Source organism: Arvicanthis niloticus, chromosome 1, assembly GCF_011762505.2.
Source record: "Arvicanthis niloticus isolate mArvNil1 chromosome 1, mArvNil1.pat.X, whole genome shotgun sequence".
Taxonomy (NCBI): domain Eukaryota; kingdom Metazoa; phylum Chordata; class Mammalia; order Rodentia; family Muridae; genus Arvicanthis; species Arvicanthis niloticus.
Window position 1 is genome coordinate 75,270,549 of NC_047658.1, and position 22,816 is coordinate 75,293,364.

The 22,816-nt window shown below is 39.6% G+C and overlaps 1 protein-coding gene across 1 annotated transcript in view; it reads left to right on the top strand.

Moving 5' to 3' along the window:
- The first annotated feature begins 1,831 nt into the window (after window positions 1–1,831).
- The window catches only part of Nlrp14 (NLR family pyrin domain containing 14), a 35,926-nt gene continuing 14,941 nt past the window's right edge, over window positions 1,832–22,816 (top strand). The window contains exons 1-5 of the mRNA XM_034520676.2: window positions 1,832–1,911; window positions 14,517–14,600; window positions 15,018–16,611; window positions 18,114–18,287; window positions 19,918–20,082. Of these exons, the coding sequence (XP_034376567.1) occupies window positions 14,531–14,600; window positions 15,018–16,611; window positions 18,114–18,287; window positions 19,918–20,082 (2,003 nt within the window). The 5' untranslated portion in view covers window positions 1,832–1,911; window positions 14,517–14,530. The remainder of the gene's footprint in view (window positions 1,912–14,516; window positions 14,601–15,017; window positions 16,612–18,113; window positions 18,288–19,917; window positions 20,083–22,816) is intronic.

Here is a 22,816-nt window from a genome sequence, read left to right on the forward strand (position 1 = left end):
CAAATAGAATGTACATCTGAGGCAACAAAACTGCTAATGGGTAGAGGACAAAAGGAAGATATTGAAGCACTTGAACAGACAAAGCTTTTGAGAGTTAAAGAAATTCTATGTAGCTTCTTGAACATTTTAGTAGTTGGGTTGGAGAAGATGATAAGTTTTGACCCCAAAGATAAGAGACATTACTTGGGTAAATTCACACCCCAGGTAAGATGCTTTGTTGGGTAAAAGCATCTGCTGCCAAGCCTGAAGACCTGACTTTGAGCCCAGAGTCCACATAGTAGACATAGACAACCGACTCTCCCCTGATCTCCACATGTGCACTGTGCCACAAACACATTTGTAATAAGTAAATAAAAAATAAAGTTTAAATCACATTTCAAAGCATAGAAAGAGAAAAGATAGGAGTGGAAGAAAAAAGAGAGAGAGAGAGAAATTGCTAGAAGAGTGGGTCTCGGAGGTCTGGTGTGCAGCCACAGAAATTCCAATTCCAGAGGAGAAAGCAGGCTGGTGGGAGGGATGAAAGAAACACAGAAAGTTCTCTTGCTTGAAATATTTTTAATTTAAATTTAAAATTTCTGAAGATCTAAGGGAACTTACTGGATTCTTTTCAAGATTAATGAGTAAAAGGCACACCTGATATATCAGTTATAATTTCTACATTCTAAGGGTAAAGGGAAAACAAATTTTCAGGCAAAAAGAGTAAGTTAAATAAAAAGAGAGGAAAAGACATTTGGTTTCCTGTTTGTAATGGGAAAAGCTAAAACTCTGATCAACAGAACAAACTCTCAAGACAAACCTGTTGCAGTCCATCAGCCTGGTGTAAGCACCTGTCATGGTGGTGGAACGATGGAAAACCTGTAGGAAATCAGTTCTCATCAGTCAGGTCTTCTAACTGTGGAGAGTAAAATCAAGAAAAGACTAGAATCAAGCAACAAAACCAAAACACACACTCCACCCCCAAAAAGAATGGGAAAGCCCACCCCAAGAAACAGAAAGCCACAAGGTAAAATAAAAACCCTAATGTAACATGTCAAGAATATGACAAACTCTGTTAACTATGAAATTATAGGGTTTTCATATATATATATATATATATATATATATATATATATATATATATATATATACATATACAGGAACAGAATGGGTGAGGCAGCAAATTCCATCTTGTTGCTTCTAAGAAACATTTGTGTGTGGTGGGGAGCACCCTCTCAGAGGCAAAGGAGAGGTGTGATGGGGTAAAAAACTTGGGGGGGGGGCAATAAGAGTAGAGGCAACATTTCAGATGTAAGTAAATTTTTAAAAAGAACAATAAAAAAACACTTTTGAAGTTGCTTTAACAAAGCAATCATAGGCAAACAGATCAGAAGTCACAGCTAACTGAAGATTAACTTAAGAGCTGCAGAAAGTTATGGATCTTACGTACTGAGGAAAGGCAAATGGTACCAATTTGGGAAGGCAGAAGGAGAACATCAATAGTCAGAAGGTAAAATTGTTTATTCGGTGACAAAGCAAGAACGAAAAATATTTCATAGTAATATAATTCAAATTTTGTAATTCAGTATACGCTTGTATCCTACACTTGTGCTGAGCACAGAAATTAACTCCTGGGTAGGAACTGCATCTGACAAGAGTTGGGAGGCCTAGACACACGGGAGCAGTGAGCTTACCCAGACAACCAATCAGAAGAGAGACTCGCTGAACCAGTGTAGAGGCCCAATTGAGCCAGCCCACCAATCCCTGCTGGAAAGCCTGTCCCGCCCCAAAGGCGGCAACAACAGAGAGGTCTTAAGGGCTAAAGAGTGAGGCCCTTTTACAGTGAACCTACCGAGGCTTCTCGAGCAGGTGTTTCTTTCAGTTTCTCAACGCAAGGACTTAACTTTCATCACTATACACCGATCCAGACTAGAGGTATGGAAAGAGCTTCTTGGACATCAATTTTGACTCCTCTTAGACTAGCAAGAGTTTAGTGGGAATTCTTTTGATGCCCGCATTGTGCATACAAACTAGGATAAGGGACGTGGCCTGCACGTGAGGCTGGAGAGAAACCCAACACCTACAGCTTTAGTGTGGGTGGCGATCCTGCGGGAATATGCAGCTGCTGCGTGAGGGTCTGCTGGCAGCTGGGGTCAAGGTGGGATGGAAAACTAGAACTGGGGTTCAAATGCAAACCTACTGAGTGCAGACCTACTGAGTGGTCTTTGCATTGAGGCCTAATCAGCATCAATAGTAACTCCTAGTCTGAGGTCCTGAATTAAAATGGTACATAGTCCTGCTCAGCAGTCCTGGAGGCCCCACGCCTTGCCCTCCTCTGTTCCTGGACCAGGTGCAGGAATGGTCCTTTAGTCTGATGCCTCTTGGTTTTCCTTACTGTTAGCAAAACAAGCCTCTTCAAAAGTTGGCGGTCCTGATCCTACTTGCTGCCGGGATGTCTCTATGAAAATTATAGAAAGCTGTGATTCGAGGCTTTGGCACTCAACACCCACATCAATACCAACAGTGATCAGAATTGTTCTCGCTTCAGGGGTTACCAATGATTATGCTCCTCGCAGGTTTATTACGGCACACATTCATTATCTCCTTGGGACCGACAGGCATTGCCTTTTTTACCATACTGCTGCTTGCTTGTGCCGTTTTAATGATTAAAAACAAATCAAGAGTAGCCGAGTGGTGGCGGCGGCGGCGGCGGCGGTACACAACCTTTAATCCCAACACTCAAGAAGCAGAAGTAGGTGGATCGATTAATTAAGGCCATTAGCCAGGTCTACAGAACTAGTTCCAGGACAACCAAGGCAACACAAAGAGACCTGTCCCAATATAGAAATAGAACATCAACCAAAACCAAAAATCGAATAAGCCCATATGCGTTTTATGCATTTATTTAAAAAAAAAAAAAAAAAACCTTTCTATTTGTAGAGTTCGTTGCATTGAATAAATCCCTAAGGAAGGTGTTGATTGAAAAGTCCTGCTTCTAAAGTTGTCAGTAGTTTGGAGCACTCATCTAAGACTATGCCAATTAACATTAATGCCAGATTATCTGCCTCATTTCTTATCACAAGCTATTGTTTTAGGGATTTTTTTTTAAAAAAAAAAACCATTTGATAATTGAGAATTGATACCTACTGGTTTGCATTGGTTTTGGCATCTGCTGGGATTTTAGAGTTTGAACATTTTCTGGAATGCCTGCCAGACTTGTCAGTCTGCTTGTGTGTGATAGCTCTTCCTTCCTTGCTCAAAATAAATTTGTTTTCCTGATACCCTGACTTGTTTGTTTCAAGCCTTTCTGGTGCTATAAAGTTTTTGTTTTTTTTTTTTTTTTTTTAGTTTTTCAAGACAGGGTTTCTCTGTATAGCCTTGGCTGACCTGGAACTCACTCTGTAGACCAGGCTGGCCTCGAACTCCGAAATCTGCCTGCCTCTGCCTCCCAAGTGCTGGGATTAAAGGCGTAAAGCTTTTTAAAGTGATAATTTAGTGTAGTAGAAATTACAGAAGTGCTTATGGAAGTGTGCCATTTGCTGACTGAGTAACAAGTGATGACTCCTGTAAGCCAAAGCCAAGTAAAAGGATGAAGTGCCAGCACCTGAGAACTGCAGGGAGTCCTCTGCATGCCCCCTCCCCCACTTCCCATGGAGGCCTCATAGATTGACTCCACACTAGCCATTTAAAATATAATGCATTTTAAAACAGTTCAGCCTGGTATGATTTTGTGTTAATGTTTTAAAATGGACTTATGCCCTGTTTAATCCTGTTGGATTTGACTGCTTTCACTCGTTATGACTTTTCATCTTGGTGACTTGTTGCATTTATATATTCTTCTCCATGACTGCATGTATTCCCTAGCATTTGAAAGGCCCTGGTTTCAATAAGCACTGGGAGTTTGGTTTGGTTTGATTCTGAGTAATTTTTACAACTGATTAATTCTATCATAAATGAGCTTATATGTTTATCCAGAATTTAGAAATTACATGGTGCTGTTATTGTTCACATGTATTGTTCTTGCATACATACATTTTTTGAGGATGCATGTCTATAAAGTTTTACTTTAGTTTTTTTTTAATTACAGAGAGAGTTCTGTTCTTTTTTTCACTCAACTCCCTGTTCTTTGCAGCTTTCCATTTCTGTGGTGTGTCTGTATTAAGGAGGTTTGACTGCAACAGTTGAGGTGTACTTAATTTGGGTCTCCCTAACTTTTTCCTAGTGTTAGTTTTCCTATCTCCAGAGTCTGTCAAAGATACCAGATAACAGTTACTTGGCCTTAGTCTCTTCTAGTCTGCAATGGAATCTCAGTCTTTCCTGTATTCTAATAGTCTTGGCAGTTTTGAGAAATAGTTATTTTAGAGCATGTCCTAAAATTTGAACTTTGATGGTATTTTCCCCATGCTTAGATTGGGATTGAGGGATGCAGGAGGAATATCACAATACTGCTTCTTGTTTTTCTTTTCTCTTACATTATACCCCTATCCCTACAGATCCCCTCCTTCTACTCTTCCCAGTCCCCCCTCCCCTCTCCCCAGAATCCACTCATCTTTGGTTTCCAGAGAGGGGAGAGGGGTGAGGGGAGAGGATGAGCGGGCAAGCTTCCCAAGGATATCAAATAAATAGGGCATAACAAGTTGTTACTCAACCCAGTAGTAGTGCTCTATCCTCGTTGATTTATGACTAACACTGACTTGAGATTTCTCACTCTGCACTTACTCAGTTCACCCACACAGTTGCCTTACGGGTGGGGGAGACAGCTAAACACAGTCAAGGTGTGCATAGATCAGGTGGGGTTAATATCTCCCTTCTTGGGGAGGGAGGTAATTCCATAAAGAATGTGGAAGTTTCCCTTCTGAGGAAAGATTTCTTTTGCACTATGTATTTATTCAATTATCTATACCAATATAGACTTGTAGCTGTTAACTTTAATTTTGAGTCTAATCTTTTGTTTGGCTACTGGGAGCTCAATAACAGCTTCTCCTTTTGTTCCTGCTTACTAGTAGATGGTTTAATTCAAGATTTCCTGTCCATTTGAGCAGTAAGTCTAAACAGTATGGAATCTTGTTGGCAAAAACTACCCAACCTTTGCTGGCAGTAAATTGAGGGGCAAAATAGGAGGTGATATGAAGAGGACACTGAAGAGGTTCTAACTAGGAAGATGGAGAGCTTGTGGGGGAAAGGGGATGTTTGTTAAAGACAAGTTAGATTTTCATGTGTTTAAATGCTAATGGGAGAACCTAGAAACCAAGGTGATGGTGCAGATGGAGTCATCACTGAGTCACATTGGAGACAGTTGCTGTTGATTCAGCTCATGGTGGAGGCATGAGCTACAGAAAAGGGTGGAGAGGTCACTCGGCCGGTTACAAAAAGAGTGGTCCTGGTGCAATAAAGGCAGGAAGCTGACAGTGTCTCATTTTCCTTGATCATATTCTTTAATCCCTGGGAAAATTCAGTGTTCCTTTAATATTTCCTCATTCCCTCCTGAGACAGTTGTATACATAAATTAAAAGCTTATTTTTTGTCATATTCAGCTTTAATTTGAAATGTTTCTATAATGCCATTAAAAGCAACCCTAAAACTGTTCTGAACAGTGAAGTACAAATGTGCTATGCAATTCGGGGATTGTTTACCATCCATGTAAGTTCTTCTGTCTGTATGTTTTGACTTCCATTTGTTTCCCAATACCATTACCAAGAATAATGGGAGACATGTGAAAAGGTCAACAAGAAACTTTAGAGAAAGTTGCATTCCATACCTCTTACAAGATCTGTCTCTTTGGGAAAATCACAAAAGAGGAGGTGGACTCAAGGCACTGGAGAAAGATACAAAAAGGAAAGGTACTCATGCTGAATGAGAAATCAAACCAGCAGGACATCTCTTCACTTATTTATTCTCTCATCCCAACAGCAGCTGCCCCGCCTATCTCCCTCCACCATCCATCTCTCCCCCAAACCCACTGCTTCTGTTTCCTACAAGAAAAAGAGCAGGCTTTAAATGATATCAGCCAAGCCTGGGATTTGATGGAGACATCCTGTTTAGAACTGACTGTCCTAAGGTCTCTCACTCTCTGCCTATTGTCTGGCTGCTGTTCTCTGAATTTGTTCCCTTCTGCTGTAAGAAGATTCTCTAATGGTGGCTGAGCAAGGCACTCAGCTATGATATAGCAGAGGGCCATAGGAGTCATTTTATTGCCAAATTTTTGTTTTAGAGCAGAGGTGTTTGGTTTTACTTTATGACCATAGGTTTTCAAATCTCGGGCTCTTGGTCACACAAGCAGTCAGGCATGGTCCATCTTAAGGAATGGGCCTTAAGTCAAAGCAGATATTGATTGGTTATTCCCACAGGCTTTGTGCTATCATTGTAGATCAAAGGGTTTGTACCTGATTGGTGTTTGTTTCTCCTTTGGTAATGTGCAGAGTGCCTTCCTGTACCACAGATGCTAGGACATAGGGATGAAGGCTCCATGTAGGCAGCAGCTTGATTTCTCCATGTTCTGTGAGTTGTGTGTTGTCTTCAACAATGGGACCAGTTTATGGAGAGCAACCAATAGTCTCCACAACAGAATTGGGTTGTTTAGGGATTCTCAAGAGAACACTTGGCCAACAACTCAGTCATATGCATCCCACTCCTGGTACTGGAAGCTTCATTTGATAAGGGATGTCCAGTTAGGGCTTTGTCTCCCCATTATTTGGTGATTTTATTTAAATTACTGTCATAGATATTTTAGGAAGCTTTTACTGTATTAGATTCCATTGTACCTCTCAAATGGCCCTGTGTTAGGGTTTCTTCCTTTGCTGCTACAAAACATGATGAAAGCAACTTGGGGGTAAAAGGGGGTTTATTAGGCTTATGCTCCCATATCACTATTCATCAAAGCAAGTCAAGATTCGAACTCAAACAGGCCAGGAACCTGCAAGCAGGAGCTGCTACAGAGGCCATGTAGGAGTGCTGCTTACTGCCTTGTTCCTCATGGCTTGGTCACCCTGCTTTCTTATAGAACCTAAGACCACCAGCCAGAGACGGCATTACGGGCTGGGCCCTCCCTAATCAATAACTAAGAAAACGCCCTACAGGCTTGCCTATACCCTGAACTTATGGAGGAATTTTCTCAGTTTAGGTTCCCTCCTCTCAAATGACTTTAGTTTGTACCAATTAACATAAAGCTATGCAGCATGGGTGCTCAGTTTGAACTCTCACTATTTCCTTTCTCATCCCACACTTCACTCTTCCTCCCCACCCAATGCTCTCATTCCAGTCCACAACCCCAGCCATTCATAACTATCCTATTTTAGTTCCCTTTCTTAGGGAAATCTATTCTTCTACACATATACCTGAGCCCTTATTCTGCATGTAACCTCTCTGGTTCCACAGATTATAGCTTATCAGTGACTCAACAGCTAACATTCACATGTAAGGAAAGGATACTATCTTACTATATTTGTCTTTCTGGGTATGGGTTACCTCACTCAGGATGATTTTTTTTTCCTAGTCCTATCCATTTAGTTACAAATTTTAATTTCACTTAACAGCTAAGTAATACGTTATTGTGTAAATGTACGACATTCCCTTTATCCATTCCTTTTTAGAGGGACATGTAGGTGGTTTTCAAATTCTGGCTGTAGGAAGACAGCAGCAATGAACATGGTTGAGCAAGTAGTAGAATGAAACATTCTGGAGATAATATATATATATAATTTTTTTCAAGAAAGTTGTGCTGGATCTTGAAGTGGATCAGTCCCTGCCTTCCGAGGGGCCTCACACCAATTTTCATAGTGGCTGTATACGCTTGCAGTGCCACCAGCAGTGGATAAGTGTTGCCCTTACTCTGCACCCTCACCAGCACGAGATGTCATGTTTTAAAAATTGATCTTAGCCATTCTGACAGATACAAGATGACATTTTGAAGTAGATTTTAATTGCAGTCCCTAATAACTACAGATGTTGACATTTTTAAAGTGTTTCTCAGCTATCTGAGCTTCTTCTATTGCAGATTCTTTTTAGATCTATACCCATTTTTCAGTTGGGTTATTTTCTTGATAGCTGGTTGAGTTCTTCATATATTTTGAATATTAGACCCCTTTTGGGCAGTTGGTTAAAAAAAAAATCCTTTCCCATTCTGTTGGCTGACACTTTGTCCAACTGAGACTGTCCTTCTCCTTGCAAAAGCCTCTCCATTTCATGAGCTCACATTTATCATTGACCTTGTTTATGCCACTGATGTTCAGCTCAGAGTCTTTTCCTGGGCCAGCGAGTTCAAGGCTATCCTTCACTTTCTCTATCAGGTTCAGTGTATCTGGTTTTTTTTTCATTTATTCATTTTATATGATGATCACAGCCCTACCTCCTATCCTCCTAGTCACACCCTCTTACACCACCACCAATTCCCTTTCTCAAAAGGGAAGCCACCACTACCACCAACCCACCCTGACACATCAAGGTGAATTAGGACCAAACAAATCCTCTTCCACTGAGGCCAGAAAAGGCAGCCCAGCTAAAGGGCAGGAATCTAAAGGCAAGTGACAGAGTCCGATTCAGAGACAGACCACTCCAAGACTTTGTGTGTGTGTGTGTGTGTGTGTGTGTGTGTGTGTAGGCACCCTAGGTCCAGCCCATGCATGCTCTTTGGTTGTTGCTTCAGTCTCTGTGAGTCCCCATGGGCCTAGGTTAGTTGATTCTGTAGATACTTTTGTGGTGGTCTTGACCCCTCTGCCTCCTTCAATTTTTTCCTTTGACTCTTCCTGAGCTTGGCCTATGTTGGCTGTGGGTCTCTGCATCCGTTTCCATCAGCTGCTAGATATAGCCTCTCAGATGAAAGTTATGCCTAAAATGCAATAAAGGCAATATATAGCAAGCTGATCTCCAAAATTGAATGAAATGGAGAGAAACTTAAATCAATTTCATTAAAATCAGGGACAAGACAAGGCTGCCTGCTCTCTCTATATCTATTCAATATAGTACTTAAAATTCTAGCTAGAGCAATAAGAAAACTAGAGGTCAAGGGAACACAAATTGGAAAGGAAGAAGTCAAATTTTCTCTGTTCAAAGATCATGATAGTATACATAATTGACCTCCAAAAATCTACCAGAGAACTTCTACAGCTGATAAACACCTTCAGTAAAGTGGATGGATACAAAAAAAAAAAAAAATCAACTCAAAATTAGTAGCCCTCCTTTGTACAAATGATTAACTGCCTGAGAAAGAAATTAGGGAAACACCCTTCACAATAGCCACAAATAATATAAAATATCTTAGTGTAACTCTAACCAAGCAAATGAAGACCTGTATGACAGTGTGCCTGATTTTATGTTGAAGTGTTTGGTCCATTTGGAGTTGAGTCTTGTGCAGAGTGACATGTGTGGATCAATTTGCATTCTTCTACATACAGACATCCAGTTTGACCTGTACTATTTGTTGAAGATGCTGTCCAGTGTGTATTTATGGCATCTTTGTCAAAAAGCAGATGTCCATTGGTGTGTGGATTTATGGGGGTCTGACTCCACTAGTCAACATGTCTGTTTTTGTGCCAATGCCATGCTATTTTTATTACTATAGCTCTATAACACAACTTGAAATCGGGAATGATACTGTAGCAGTTCTTTTATTTTTCATCTATCCAGGGGCTTGGGTTTTTATTGTTTTAGTTTGGTTGGTTGGTATTTGTTTCCATATGAAGTTGAAAATTGTCCTTTAAAAACCTGTGAAGGATTGTGTCCGAAACTTGCTCGGGATTGCACTGAATTTATAGGTTGCTTTTGGTAGAATGTTTTTTTTTTTTTTTTCTATGTTAATCTTACTGATCCATGAGCATGGGAGATCTTTTCATCTTCTGAGATCTTCAGTTTCTTTCTTCAGAGACTTGAAGTTTTATCATACAAGTCTTTTACTTGTTTAGATTCACCCCAAGTTATTTTGTATTTGTGGGTGTTGTCAAGATGTTTCCCTGATTTCTTCCTCAATCTACCACTTGTCATTTTAATATAGGAAAGCTACTGATTTGTGAGTTAATTTTGTATCTGGTTACTTTGCTGAACCTTCATCAGCTATAGGAGTTTCCAGTGGAATTTGTAGGATCACTGATGTATACTATTGTCTCATCAGTAAACAAAGATACTTTGACTTTGTCCTTTCCAATTTGTGTCCCTTGTCTAATTGTTCTAGCTAAGACTTCAGGTGCTGTATTGAAAAGATATATATAGAGAGGACAACATTGTCTTGTCTCTGATTTTAGTGGAATTGCTTTCAGTTTCTCTCCAGTATCATTGGCTATGGGCTTGCTATCAGCTGCCTTTATTGTGTGACAGTTGTATCCCTAACCTCTCCAGGATTTTTATTGTGAGGGAATGTTGGATTTTGTCCAAGGCTTTTTCTGTATATAGTGAGATGGTCTTACAGATTTGTTCCAGGTTTGTTATATGATTTATTGATTTACTTATGTTGATCCATCCCTGCATCTCTGCTATGAAGCCTGTTTTATCATGCTGATCTTTTGATGTTCTTGGATTTGGTTTGCAAATATTTTACTGAGAATGTTTGCATCTCTTATTCATAAAGAAAATTGGTCTGTAATTCTTTCTTTATTAGATCTTTATGGAGTTTGGATATCAGGCTTCTGTGGCCTCGTAAAAACAAATTGGGCAATGTTCTTTCTCTTTTTATTTTGTGGGATAATTTGAGGAACATTGACATTAACTCTTCTTTGAAAGTCTGGTAGAATTCCAAGCTAAAACCATCTGTTTCTGAGTTTTTGTTTTAGTTTTTAGTTTTTTTGTTTTTTGGTAGAATTTTCATAACTGCTTTTGTTTCACTAGGGATTATGGAACTGTTTAAATTGTTTGTCTGGCCGGGCAGTGGTGGCACATGCCTTTAATCCCAGCACTTGGGAGGCAGAAACAGGTGGATTTCTGAGTTCAAGGCCAGCCTGGTCTACAGAGTGAGTGTTCCAGGACAGCCAGGGCTATACAGAGAAACTCTGTCTCGAAAAACCAAAAAAAAAAAAAAAAAAAAAAAATTGTTTGTCTGATCCAGACTTACCTTGATAGGTGCTGTGTATCAAATATTATCCATTTCTTTTAGATTTTCCAATTTTGTGAGATACTGCTTTTTAAAGTATGACCCTATGGTGTTGTCTCTTTCCTTGGTGTATGTTAAGGTCCCCTTTTCATCTGTAATTCAGTTAATTTGGATATTCTCTTTGCCTTTTAATTTGCATAAGGGCTTGTCAATATTATAATTTTTCTCAAAGAACCAACTCTTTATTTTTTTGTATTGCTTTTTGTTTCTATTTTATTGGTTTCAACTCTGATTTTCATTATTTCTTTCCATCTACTCCTTTTGGGTGTGATTTTGTTTTTGTCCTAGAGCTTTTAGGTGTGCTGTTACTAGTATGAGATTTCTCCAAATTTTTTATGTAAGGACTTAATGCTATGAACTTGCCTCTTAGAACACTCTTCATTGTGTCTCATAAGTTTGGATATATTGTATATTCATTTTCATTCAATTCTAGAAAGTCTCTATTTCTTAAATTCTGTTTTGACCCATTCTTTATTCAGTAGTGAATTGTTTAGTTTCCATGAGTTTGAAACCTTTCCTGTTTCTATTGTTATTGATATTTAGCTTTAATCCATGGTTATCAGATAGGACCCAGGGTGTTATTTCAAATCTCTTGTATCTTCTGAGACTTGCTTTGTGTTTTTAGTATGTAGCCAGTTTAGGAGAAAGTTTCATGAGGTGCTAAAAAAGTATATTCTTGTGCTTGGGTGAGATGTTCTGAGATATGTTAGATTCATTTGGTTTATAATGGTAGCTCTAGCATTCCTGTTTGGTTTTTGTGTGCATGACCTATCTATGGCAATAGTGGGAGATTGAAGTCTCTGAGTGTGTGGGCTTCAATATGTGATTTAAGCTTAATAGTGTTTCTTTTACAAACTTGGGTGCCCTTATTATGTCTTGAGGGATAGATGTTTAGAATAGCAATGTCCTCTTGGTGAATTTCCTTTGTATATGTACTATCCTTCCATATCTCTTTATTTTTGAAGTTTATTTTGTCAAATATTAAAATAGCTACATCAGTTTGCTTCTTTGGACCATTTGCTTAGAATATATTTTTCCATCCTTTACCCTAAGGTGATCTCTATCCTTGATGTTAAGGTGTGTTTCTTGGATGCAACAGAAGGATGGATCTTTTTTTTTTTTTTTTAAATCAATTCTGTTAGTCTTTGTCTTTTTACTGGGAAATAAGACCATTGATGTGAAGAGATATCAGTGAGAAGTGTTTGTTAATTCCTGTTTTGTTGTCTGTCCTGTCATGTGGGGGGGGGCTGTCATGTGGGGTGCGGGGGTCTGTGTGAGGGGGTCGTCTCTGTCTTGGGAGAGTATCCATCTGTTAGGGGAGGGAGGTGTGTCTGCCTGTCATAGGGGGGTTGGGTCTCTGTCCATCTGTTTTGGGAGGGTGGGTCTCCATCTGTCACAGAGGAGTGGGTTTCTCTCTCTCTCTCTGGTGTGTGTGTGTGTGTGTGTGTGTGTGTGTGTGTATGTATGTAGGAGTGAGTCTGTGTTTGGGGATGTGTTTATCTCTTTCTCTCTCTCTCTCTCTCTCTCTCTCTCTCTCTCTCTCTCTCGGGGTTTATCTCTGTCTCTGTGTGTGTCTGAGGGTTGGTCTCTGTCTCTCTCTGGGTTCGGGTCTCTGCCTCTGTGTATGTGTGTCTGGGTATGGGTCTCTGTCTGGGGGTTGGTCTCTGTCTCTCTCTGGGTTTTGGTCTCTGCCTCTCTGTGTGTATCTGTATGTGTGTGTCTGGGTGTGGGTCTCTGTCTCTGTGTCTGGGGGGTTGGTCTCTATCTCTGTGTCTGGAGGTGGGTCTCTGTTTTTCTCTTTCCCTCTGTCTGGGGGTGGATCTCTGGCTTTCTCTCTGTCTAGCGATGAGTCTCTCTGTATGTGCCTTAGGGTGGGTCTCTCTGTGTGTGTCTGAATGTAAGTGTCTCTGTCTGTCTCTGTCTGTCTCTGTCTGTCTCTGTCTGTCTCTGTCTGTCTCTGTCTGTCTCTGTCTGTCTCTGTCTGTCTCTGTCTGTCTCTGTCTGTCTCTCTCTCTCTCTCTCTCTCTCTCTCTCTCTGTCTCTCTCTCTTTCTCTGTGTGTCTGTGTATATGTGTATGTGTGTCTGGGTGTAGGTCTGTGTCTGGCATCTTTGATCTTTTAGAGTCTGGAGTATGTGTTCAGGCACTTACAGTTTTTAAGGTCTCCATTGAGAAGTCAGGTGTATTTCTAATAGGTCTGCCTTTATATTACTTGGTCTTTTTCCCTTGAAGCTTTTAATATCCTTTATTCTGTACATTTAACATTTTAATATGCTGAGATGTCTTCTTTACAGTCTATTTAGTGTCCTATATGCTTCTTGTTTTTTGATAGGTTGTTAGTAAATTTTATTTGATTTTTTTGAAAATATTTCTGTGTCTTTGACTTGGGTTTCTTTTCCTTCCTCTATTCCTATTATCCTTAGATTTGGTGTTTTCAGTGTCCCAGATTTCAGGATAGCATGCCAGAATTTTTTTAGGTTTAATATTTTCTTTGACCAAAGTATTAATTTTTTTCTACCATGTCTTGAATGCCTTTCATCTCTTATTCTGTTGATGAGGCTTTCCTCTAATGTCTGTTTTGAGTTCCTAAAATTTTCACTTCCAGATTTCCCTCTGTTTGATTTTCTTTATTGATTCCTCTTGCACAAGGGGGTTTTGTGCCTGGTGTTAGAGCAGAGAAGGAGAAAAAGTTCACCCTAGTGTTTATGCCACATTCTCCTTCTGCTAACTTGGTGCAGCTTTTGAAGCTCTTGGTTCTAGTTTTACTAAACCCAGATGTTGGGAATTGGTTCTAATGCTTTGTCTTAATTTGGCACCCAAAATCTGAACTTTCAAACACTGAGGGTCTGCTGCCCACAGCTGGCTTCAATTGGTAATAAAGAATTGCTGCACAGCCAATGGCTGAGCAGAAAGATAGAGGTGGGATGTTTAGATTGTATAGTCAAGGGACAGAGAGGAAAAGGAAGAGGAGAACCAGCATGACAGAGGAGCAAGAAGAACAGACTTAAAAGCCCACCAACATGTAAGATTCTGGGAACATGGCCCTGGGGGGGGGGGCCATTCTCCCAATTGGATCTGGGGTAGCAGAGATGAAATATAGATTTTAAGATGTTAACTCAGGAATACTGAAGGGGAGTGTGTTCTAGCCAGGGATATTTGGAAGATGCTAGCCATTGAGTTATTCAAAGTATATAAAGTGTGTGTGTGTGTGTGTGTGTGTGTGTGTGTGTGTATCCTTCATTCATGAATCCAGAGCTTTTGGTGGGTGCAGTGTGCGTGCAACCAGCCAGGAGCCAAAGCAGTTTAACTAATTCACCGCTATACCCAGATAGTTATACACTCACAACACAGAAAAATTCTGGCTCCATTCTAACCTGGCCCCATTCTAACCATTTTTTTTTTCATTCTAACCATTCTTAAAGCTCTGTTTCTAGTAAATCTCATGATCCTCTTGGAATCTATTTCAGGAATAACAAAGACCATGAAGACAGAAGATGAGATGGAAGACAACATTCCTAAAGAGGAAATAGTGTCTAAGGTCAAAGACTTTGGTCAGTTTTTGTATATTTTTTAGTTTTATGATGGCAGGGTTAGTTCCTAAAGACCATTATTCCGTTGAAGAGTTTACTTTCAATGTACCACTGTTATCAGTCATTCAAAGTCAATAAAACTGGAGTTATAGCCAACATCAGACCCAAAACCATATTGACTTGGGATTTCAAAAATACAGTATTTAGAAATGCCTGGTCAAAAGTTAACCTAGGGGTCTAAAAAAAGAGCTAAGTAGTTAAGAGCACTTGCTGTTCTTACAGAAGGACCTGGGTTCAATTCCTAATACCTATATAGCTGAAAGAGGGAAGGGTTGACAGAAGGGGATGGGTGGGCAGTGAGAATCTTAACATTGAAATTAAAGAAAATTTGTTTTAATCATGTGTGTCTTTGGTTCTTTTCCATTCTAACTGACTTAGATGATGGAATAGACTACAGAACTGTAATAAAGGAAAAATTTTTTATTCTATGGAATAAGACCACTTTGCTTGGAGAATCTACAGCTTTAAATTGTGTAATTAGTCATAGAGACCAAAAGCTGTTGGAGCATATATTTGATGTGGATATCCAAACTTCCAAGACTCCTCAAACGATAGTCCTTCATGGAGCTGCTGGAATTGGGAAGACAACATTGTTGAAAAAGGCAATCTTAGAATGGGCGGATGGCAATCTCTATCCGCAGTTTACCCATGTTTTTTATCTCAATGGGAGAGAAATTAGCCAAGAGAAGGAGAAAAGTTTTGTTCAGTTAATATCAAAGCACTGGCCTAGCAACGAGGGCCCCATTGAACAGATCCTGTCCAAACCCAGCAGTCTCCTTTTTATAATCGATAGTTTTGATGAACTGGATTTCTCCTTTGAAGAGCCAGAGTTTGCACTGTGTAAAGATTGGACCCAGGAGCACCCAGTGTCTTTTCTTATTAGTAGTTTACTGAGGAAGGTGATGCTTCCTGAGTCATACTTACTAGTAACAACAAGATCCACAGCTTGGAAGCGACTAGTGCCTTTGTTGCAAAAACCTTATCATCGTGTAAAGCTGCCAGGACTGTCTAAGAATGAAAGGATGGACTATATTCACTATTTGTTGAAAGATAAGACATGGGCTATGGATGCAATTTGTTTACTAAGAATGAATGGGAGGCTTTTCAACATGTGCCATGTGTGCCACATGTGCCAGATGATCTGTACTTTTCTAAAGGAGCAAGTGGAGAAAGGTGACAGTGTTGAAGAGACCTGCCAAACCAGCACGGCTCTGTTTACGTACTATATCTGCAGCCTATTTCCACGCATAGCTGGGAGCTCCCTTACTCTGCCCAATGAAACACTATTAAGGAGCCTATGCCAGGCTGCTGTAGAAGGCATTTGGACCATGAAGCATGTGCTCTACCAGCAAAATCTCCGAAAGCACGAATTAACCAGAGATGACATCTCACTTTTCCTGGATGCAGAGGTTCTTCAGCAGGACACAGAGTATGAAAACTGCTACACGTTCACTCACCTCCATGTTCAAGAGTTTTTTGCAGCTCTGTTTTACTTGCTGAGAGAGAATCCAGAAGAAAAAGACTATCCCTTAGAACCTTACGAAAACTTGTATCTGTTGCTTGAAAGCAACCATTTTCATGACCCTCATTTGGAACAGACGAAATGCTTTTTGTTTGGTCTACTGAATAAAGACAGAGTGCGACAACTGGAGGAAACTTTCAACCTTACACTATCCATGGAGGTAAGAGAAGAGTTACTTATGTGTCTGGAAGCATTAGAAAAGGATGGTTCTTCTCTATCACAGCTGAGATTTCAAGACTTGCTTCACTGTATCTATGAAACTCAAGATGAAGAATTCATCACTCAGGCACTGATGTATTTCCGAAAGATTATCATGAGGGTTGAGGAAGAACCCGAATTGCTTATATATTCATTCTGTCTTAAGCACTGCCATGCTCTACAGACTATGAGACTGACAGCAAGGGCGGACTTGAAAAATATGTTGGACTTAGACTCCACAACTGAAATTTGGTAAGTGTTGAGTTTACTGGTAACAGAAGTAGATTTTACAGAAGGAGACATTGCTTAGCTAATGTACAGAAGTTATTTTTAGATAATCCATCTAGAACTCTCTTGCTGAGGCTGATAATCCAGTCCTCTACCTGTCCTCTACACCCTACACTCTGCTGCTCTATAGGAGTTTATCCCTTCCCTTTCAAGTTGGCTTTTCTGATCCTAAATCTGTGAGAAAATATGAACTATAAAATTTCTATATTTAACTAAAAGTAAAAGCTTATTATGTGGCATACAGTTATATGGTAAACAAGATGCTTAACATGTTATCCAATTTAATTCTGATGCCAAGAGAATTGAGAACTCTTACATAGGTGTGATATTACAATTCCTAAAATTCCAAGACTGAGACAAAGGGCTGGGTGTTTGTCTGAAAATAGATGATAATTGATTCAATTACACATTAAACAATAGCTGTTATGCACTGAGTATTGCTCATATAGCTGCCAGTTTTCACAGCTTATTGTTGTATAGTGACAAGTTTAATGACCATTATCTCGGTCTGGCTCACCATTTGCCTAAGGTGTTTGTAAATGAATGAATGGTTTCCACAAATTAAGATCTCTGTAGCCCACCACTGTGCGGTTTCATTTATTAAATTTCCTTTCCCCAAGGTTTGGACTCAAAACTTCAACATCTTAAAACATACTATATAAATACCATTAAGCAACATCCAGCCTCATTCATTTCAATTTCAACACAAAGGGCTGGGGAGAGACAGATCAGTTGATAAAGCACCTGCCTTAAACATTAAGACATTTCAACACCTAAACCCACATTGCAGAGTGACATGCATATATCATCAAGATGTGACACGCATGTGTCGTCACACTGCCAGAGAAGACAGACTCAAGCAGATTCCTAGAACTCAGTAGCCAGGTAGCCTAACCTAGTTGGCAGTTTCCAGGTCAGCAAGGAGACCTTATACTACACTAGAACAACAACACCGGAGATTGTCTTCTGCATCCGCATGAGTACATACACTGGCACATATACCTGGAGGAAAGCAGATGCATAAGCTTGGATGTGGTTGCTTACACCTTTAATCTCAGCACTGCAGAGGCAGATCTGTTCGTTTGAGGTCAGGTTGGTCAACATATCAAGTTCTAGACTAGCTGGGATAGATACATAGGGAGACCCTATCTCAAAATTTAAATCAAAACAAAAACAACATACAAACATACAGGTAATGTAGGTCAGACCTCTTCCCCCCCCACCCCCCGAGTTTCTTGCTACCAAGTGCAGTCTCTGTAGTTTTGATTTCCTATGTGTTGAGGGAAATGAATGAGAATGGATGAGGGGGTGGGGTTGGGTAAATAAAGTCTTAGGGCAGCCAGAGAAGATGTCTTGTGGACTGTCCATAGCAAAGAAGTAACTAACGCTCTTTCATGGCATACTTTTATCCAGTGGCATCTTCTAAGGCAAAGGTGACTGGTCTTTCTTTGTTTTCAATTATGCAGCCTTGAGAATGCTGCTGTTCGAATCCTGCACTACTGGCAAGATCTGTTCTCTGTGCTTCATACAAATGAATCCCTAATAGAAATGGATCTGTACGAAAGCAGACTTGATGAATCACTGATGAAAATTTTGAACGAAGAATTAAGACACCCAAAGTGTAACCTACAAAAACTAATGTACGTCTTGCATGGGGGAGTGTGGGTGGCGGTTATTTTGAGACAAAGTTTCTCTGTAAGGCCCTGGAACTCACTCTATAATCAGACTGGCCTCAAACTCAAGAGACTACTACCTACCTCTCCTCCAAAGTGGGGCAATCAAAGGTATGCCTCACCACTACTTGACACATGGGAAATTTTAATAGGGGTTTTTCCATTGTTTTTGTCTAACCTTCTACTCTTACTTGTTACTTGTTGTAAATAAAAACTGTCATATGACACACAAAGGCTTTTTGGTCAATGAGAGATGGTAGTGGCCCCATAACTCTTGTTGCCTAGTGAACTAGATTCATGTGAGTATGTATAACTGTTCACACAAGGCCAAAATCATGAAATAGTCTAAAAAATTTTTTTCTTTAAGTGATGTGTGACTGTACTTACAATCATTGTGCAAAATATTCTAATAACAGGAAAAATGGAGATGCCTGAAGATTTGGGAATATGAGTTCATTTGTTCTGGGAAGGATGCAATGGTTGTAGTAGCAATTGGCATGTGTTTTTGAGGCTCCATGAAGAATTTTCTAGCTTCCTACCAGATATTTTCCCCTAGAATCTCATTGTTTGTGAGCTCTGGTGTGATATTTTAAGCTTATCTAAACCTATAGATAAGGAGAGGCCACTGGATGTATGCATCCTTTTTACTCATCTCTGAACATCTCCTTCATATGTCTTTCCCCAGATGTCACTAGTGTAAATATTAATAATCAATGGTATCTTTTGGCTAGTTTCTTTTAAAACAGAAGGGTCCCTCTAAGGGATGATACCATGGTGACTGTTCTCAATTAGGCTTCTTGGTGGTAAGTCCTTTTTCCCCTGAAAAAAAATTTTGCTTCTAATTTATACTCACAGAATGACTTAGGAGGATGGTTAACTGTGTAAATGGGCAAAAGTACTTTCTTGTGGGCACTTAGCTAGGGAGAGAGGGAATGGAGGAAGACTGCTGCTGGGTAGTAAGCTGGAAAGGAAGTGGTTTCCTCAGTGTTACTAGTTAAGGTGAAGTATGGACAGATGGAATTCTGGTCTAGGGGAAGGAACTGCAGAAAAATCAGGTATATTAAATAAAAATGCATTTAGGAGGAAGTAAAGAAAAATTGGAAGATGAACCTTTTTCTTATCTATACTGCCTCTGTATACTTACTGAAGCCCACAGAGGGATGGTATATCTGCAACAGTTACGGTGCTAATGATACATGATAGATGATTTTGTGTATTTACTTTTGATTATGGAAAGGATTTAAGTATTGTAAGTTGATGTTACCATTGCAGTATTTGGAGTGACCATGATAATTGTGGTCATTCCTAAAAGTTCAGAGGCTTCTATCTTTCCTGATGTTACCATTTTCATTTCCAGTAATGTCAAATTAGTTGAGAATGCCAGTTATCAGGCTACAGATCCAAAGCTATGTGGTAGCCCTGTTGTTGTTGTTGTCATTGTTGTTGTTAGCAGTTCTCTGTAACACTGGTTTGAAGCCTTACCTGGAGTATGAGAAACCCAGAGTCAGATAAGAGATGAGCGTAAGAATTGGAAGGATATGATGAAACTATGAGTGGAAATGATTATATAATCATTCTGCATACATTTCTTTTGAAGGTTCAGAACTGTCTGTTTCCTGAATAGCTGTCAGGATTTTAGTTTCTTGACTTGCAACAATACTCTGACACATCTTGACCTGAAAGATACTGAGTTAAACGAAAATGGACTAAAGACCATATGTAAAGCTCTGAAATGCCAAGGATGTAAATTACGGGTGCTGAGGTAAGCTTGAGTTTTCATTATAACTTGGACTTGTGTCTGCCCAGTAGACACTTGAAGTCTGGACTTGGGGTTCCCAGGGCTGTATAGTGGAAGCCTACATTTCTAGTTCATCCATCACCCCAGGAAGACTACTAGTCACTTCTCTCATCCCCCATGAAACACTTTTCATTGTATATTAAGAGAGAGAATAGACCAAGAATTGATGAACATTTAACATTTTTCTTATTTCAGTTCTGGCATATATTGTGTCATTGATTAATGATGACAGGAAACAGTATTAAAGAAAGTTCCATTGTACTTATAATAAATCCCTACCATCTTCAACTGTGGCTCAGAGCCAACCCTGGAAGGCTGAGAAAGAACAGTGTGGCAACTGTCAACTGTCAAGGTGTATGCTCACTATCATGTACTGTTCCTCTTACTGCTGGCCCTCTTGTTGATGCTCTTTTTGGAACAAGGAGAGCCTTAGCCATCATACTTAGTTTGCACATTGGATGACAGCCTTTAAGAAAACTGACTTTCACTAGAAAATAAGTCAGTTTCTCTCACGCACAAAACTAAAAAAATAGGTTCATCTTAGAAATTTTTATAATCCCTGGACAGTTCTGTGAGTCAAGACTGAATCTTAATGCATGAAGGGCCAAGGTAAGTTACTTCCCACAAAGAAAACTTACAGTCCAGGTACTTAAAGTGGCAAAACCTGGAGTAAGGCCTTTTAAAAATAGGTGAATTCTGTGACCACTGGGATTTTTAAAAAGTCTTAATCAGGTTTTTAAAAATAAAATTTACTTAACATAGGTTTTAAAAGATGAAATTCACTTAACACATAGCATCTTGAAGCGTTAGTTGATGGGCAAGTTCTGAGTATGGTTGAGAGTGGGTCAGGTTGAGACAGAAACTTAATTAGCAGACAAGTAGATTTAAGATTAAACTTGTATTATCTGGGAACCAAGTGAGACATGTCACTGGTTCTTGGGACTGAAAGTAAAATATCAATAGCAAAACAAATACCCACACTGTTGTTTGGTGGGTAAGATGTTCTCTTCCAGTGTTGTCTGTGAATCTAAAACAAAAGCTTTGGCACTGGAAGTGGCAGGACCTGATAAGACCCCTTTTCTGTTGAGATCTGAATAATGCCTTCTACTGACGATGCTCAATGTAGATTTATATAGTAGGCGGCCCAGAGGGAGACTCTGGATGTGACTTGACTTAGTAGAGCCAGCACTGACTGTTCTGTCAGAAGCTATCAGGTTTGCAATAATCCTATATTATGGAAGACTGATTGTTCTCTAAATGTGTGGCCACATGTGTGTAAAAAATCTCTAGTCTTCTAGGCCTCCTAAATATTTCATGTGGAATAATATCCAACTTCCTATTTGCCTTAGATCTCATTAGATTTTGACAGTATTCGTGTTCTTATTAATCTGGTTTATGCAGAGATCATGCTGAGCTGACCTCTTTAGAGGTGCATTTTGATATTTTACTTTCTGGTTTTACATGATATGAGTCATGGAAATGTTGAAAACCAGGACTTCCAGGCTTTTCTGCTAACTTGGGTCCCTTATTGTAAGAATTTTGCAAATTTAGGAATGAAATGTTCTAGAAAAGTTTAAATTATAGATTTCAGATCTTGTACCTGACATACTGAAAAGCTACATATATTACCAATTTTCATGGGAATGTTTCACTATAATTTTATAAAATTTTATCTTGATGAGATGTATTATCCTTTCTTGTTGGGTGTTTTTAAGCGTTGTATACTGTATAAGAGGTTAGCTAAAATATGCAGGGAAAGCCTAGGATAGAGGTGTGCATATCTTTAATCCCAGAAGAAGCAGGAGAATCTGAGAGGCGAGGCTATCATGGCCTACATGTAGAGTGTTCTAGGCCAACCAAGGTTACATAAGTCCTTCTCTTCCTTCCCCCTACTCCTTCCACCCCCACCTTCCTGGCACCACACTATGGCTCTACCCACCCACTCCATGCCATTAAATCTTTTGAAGCCATGAACAAGATAAATCTTACCCCACTTGCTCATTTATTTTGTCGGTGACAAAAGACAGGATGACGCTGAGCTGCTCCTGATACAATCCCTGACTTTTGATAAATGGAACCTAGTGACTCAGTTAAAAGGGACTACTTAAAGGCTAGGCACTGCTTTAAAAAAAAAAAAAAATAAAATAAATAAGGCAATGAGGCATGCCTGGAATGTTCCATCATCTGACTCTTACCCATACCTGTGCACACAGCCCATGTCATCTCTGCATAGGCCTCTGTGCAGGTATTTAAAAGGACACCACATGCACTTTCTGTTTTACTCTAATTTTAGAAGCAATTTTATTTATTTGCTTCTCATTCTTTTTATAATGTGGTAGTGGGGATTGAACCCATGGCTTTGTGCATGCTAGGCAAGCACTCTGCCAACTAAGCAATAACCCTTTATTTTCATTCTTAAAAATTAAGTCCTATTCTAATTCTGTAGAGGCTCCCTTAAAATGTATAGACTTTGGGTCTGACTAACCTCATTGGGTAATGTTTCTTTTAATTTACAAGTTTTTTAACAATAAAAATTTTCAATATTAAAGCAAAATTATGTTCTTTAGAAAATGTGAATTAACTCATGAATAAAAACCCATGGGAGACACAGATTTGGCACCTGACTTGTGGTTCATCTTTGCTCTACAAATCAGTATACAACGTCAACATCTCAGCTTCCTTCTGTCCATCTTCTCAG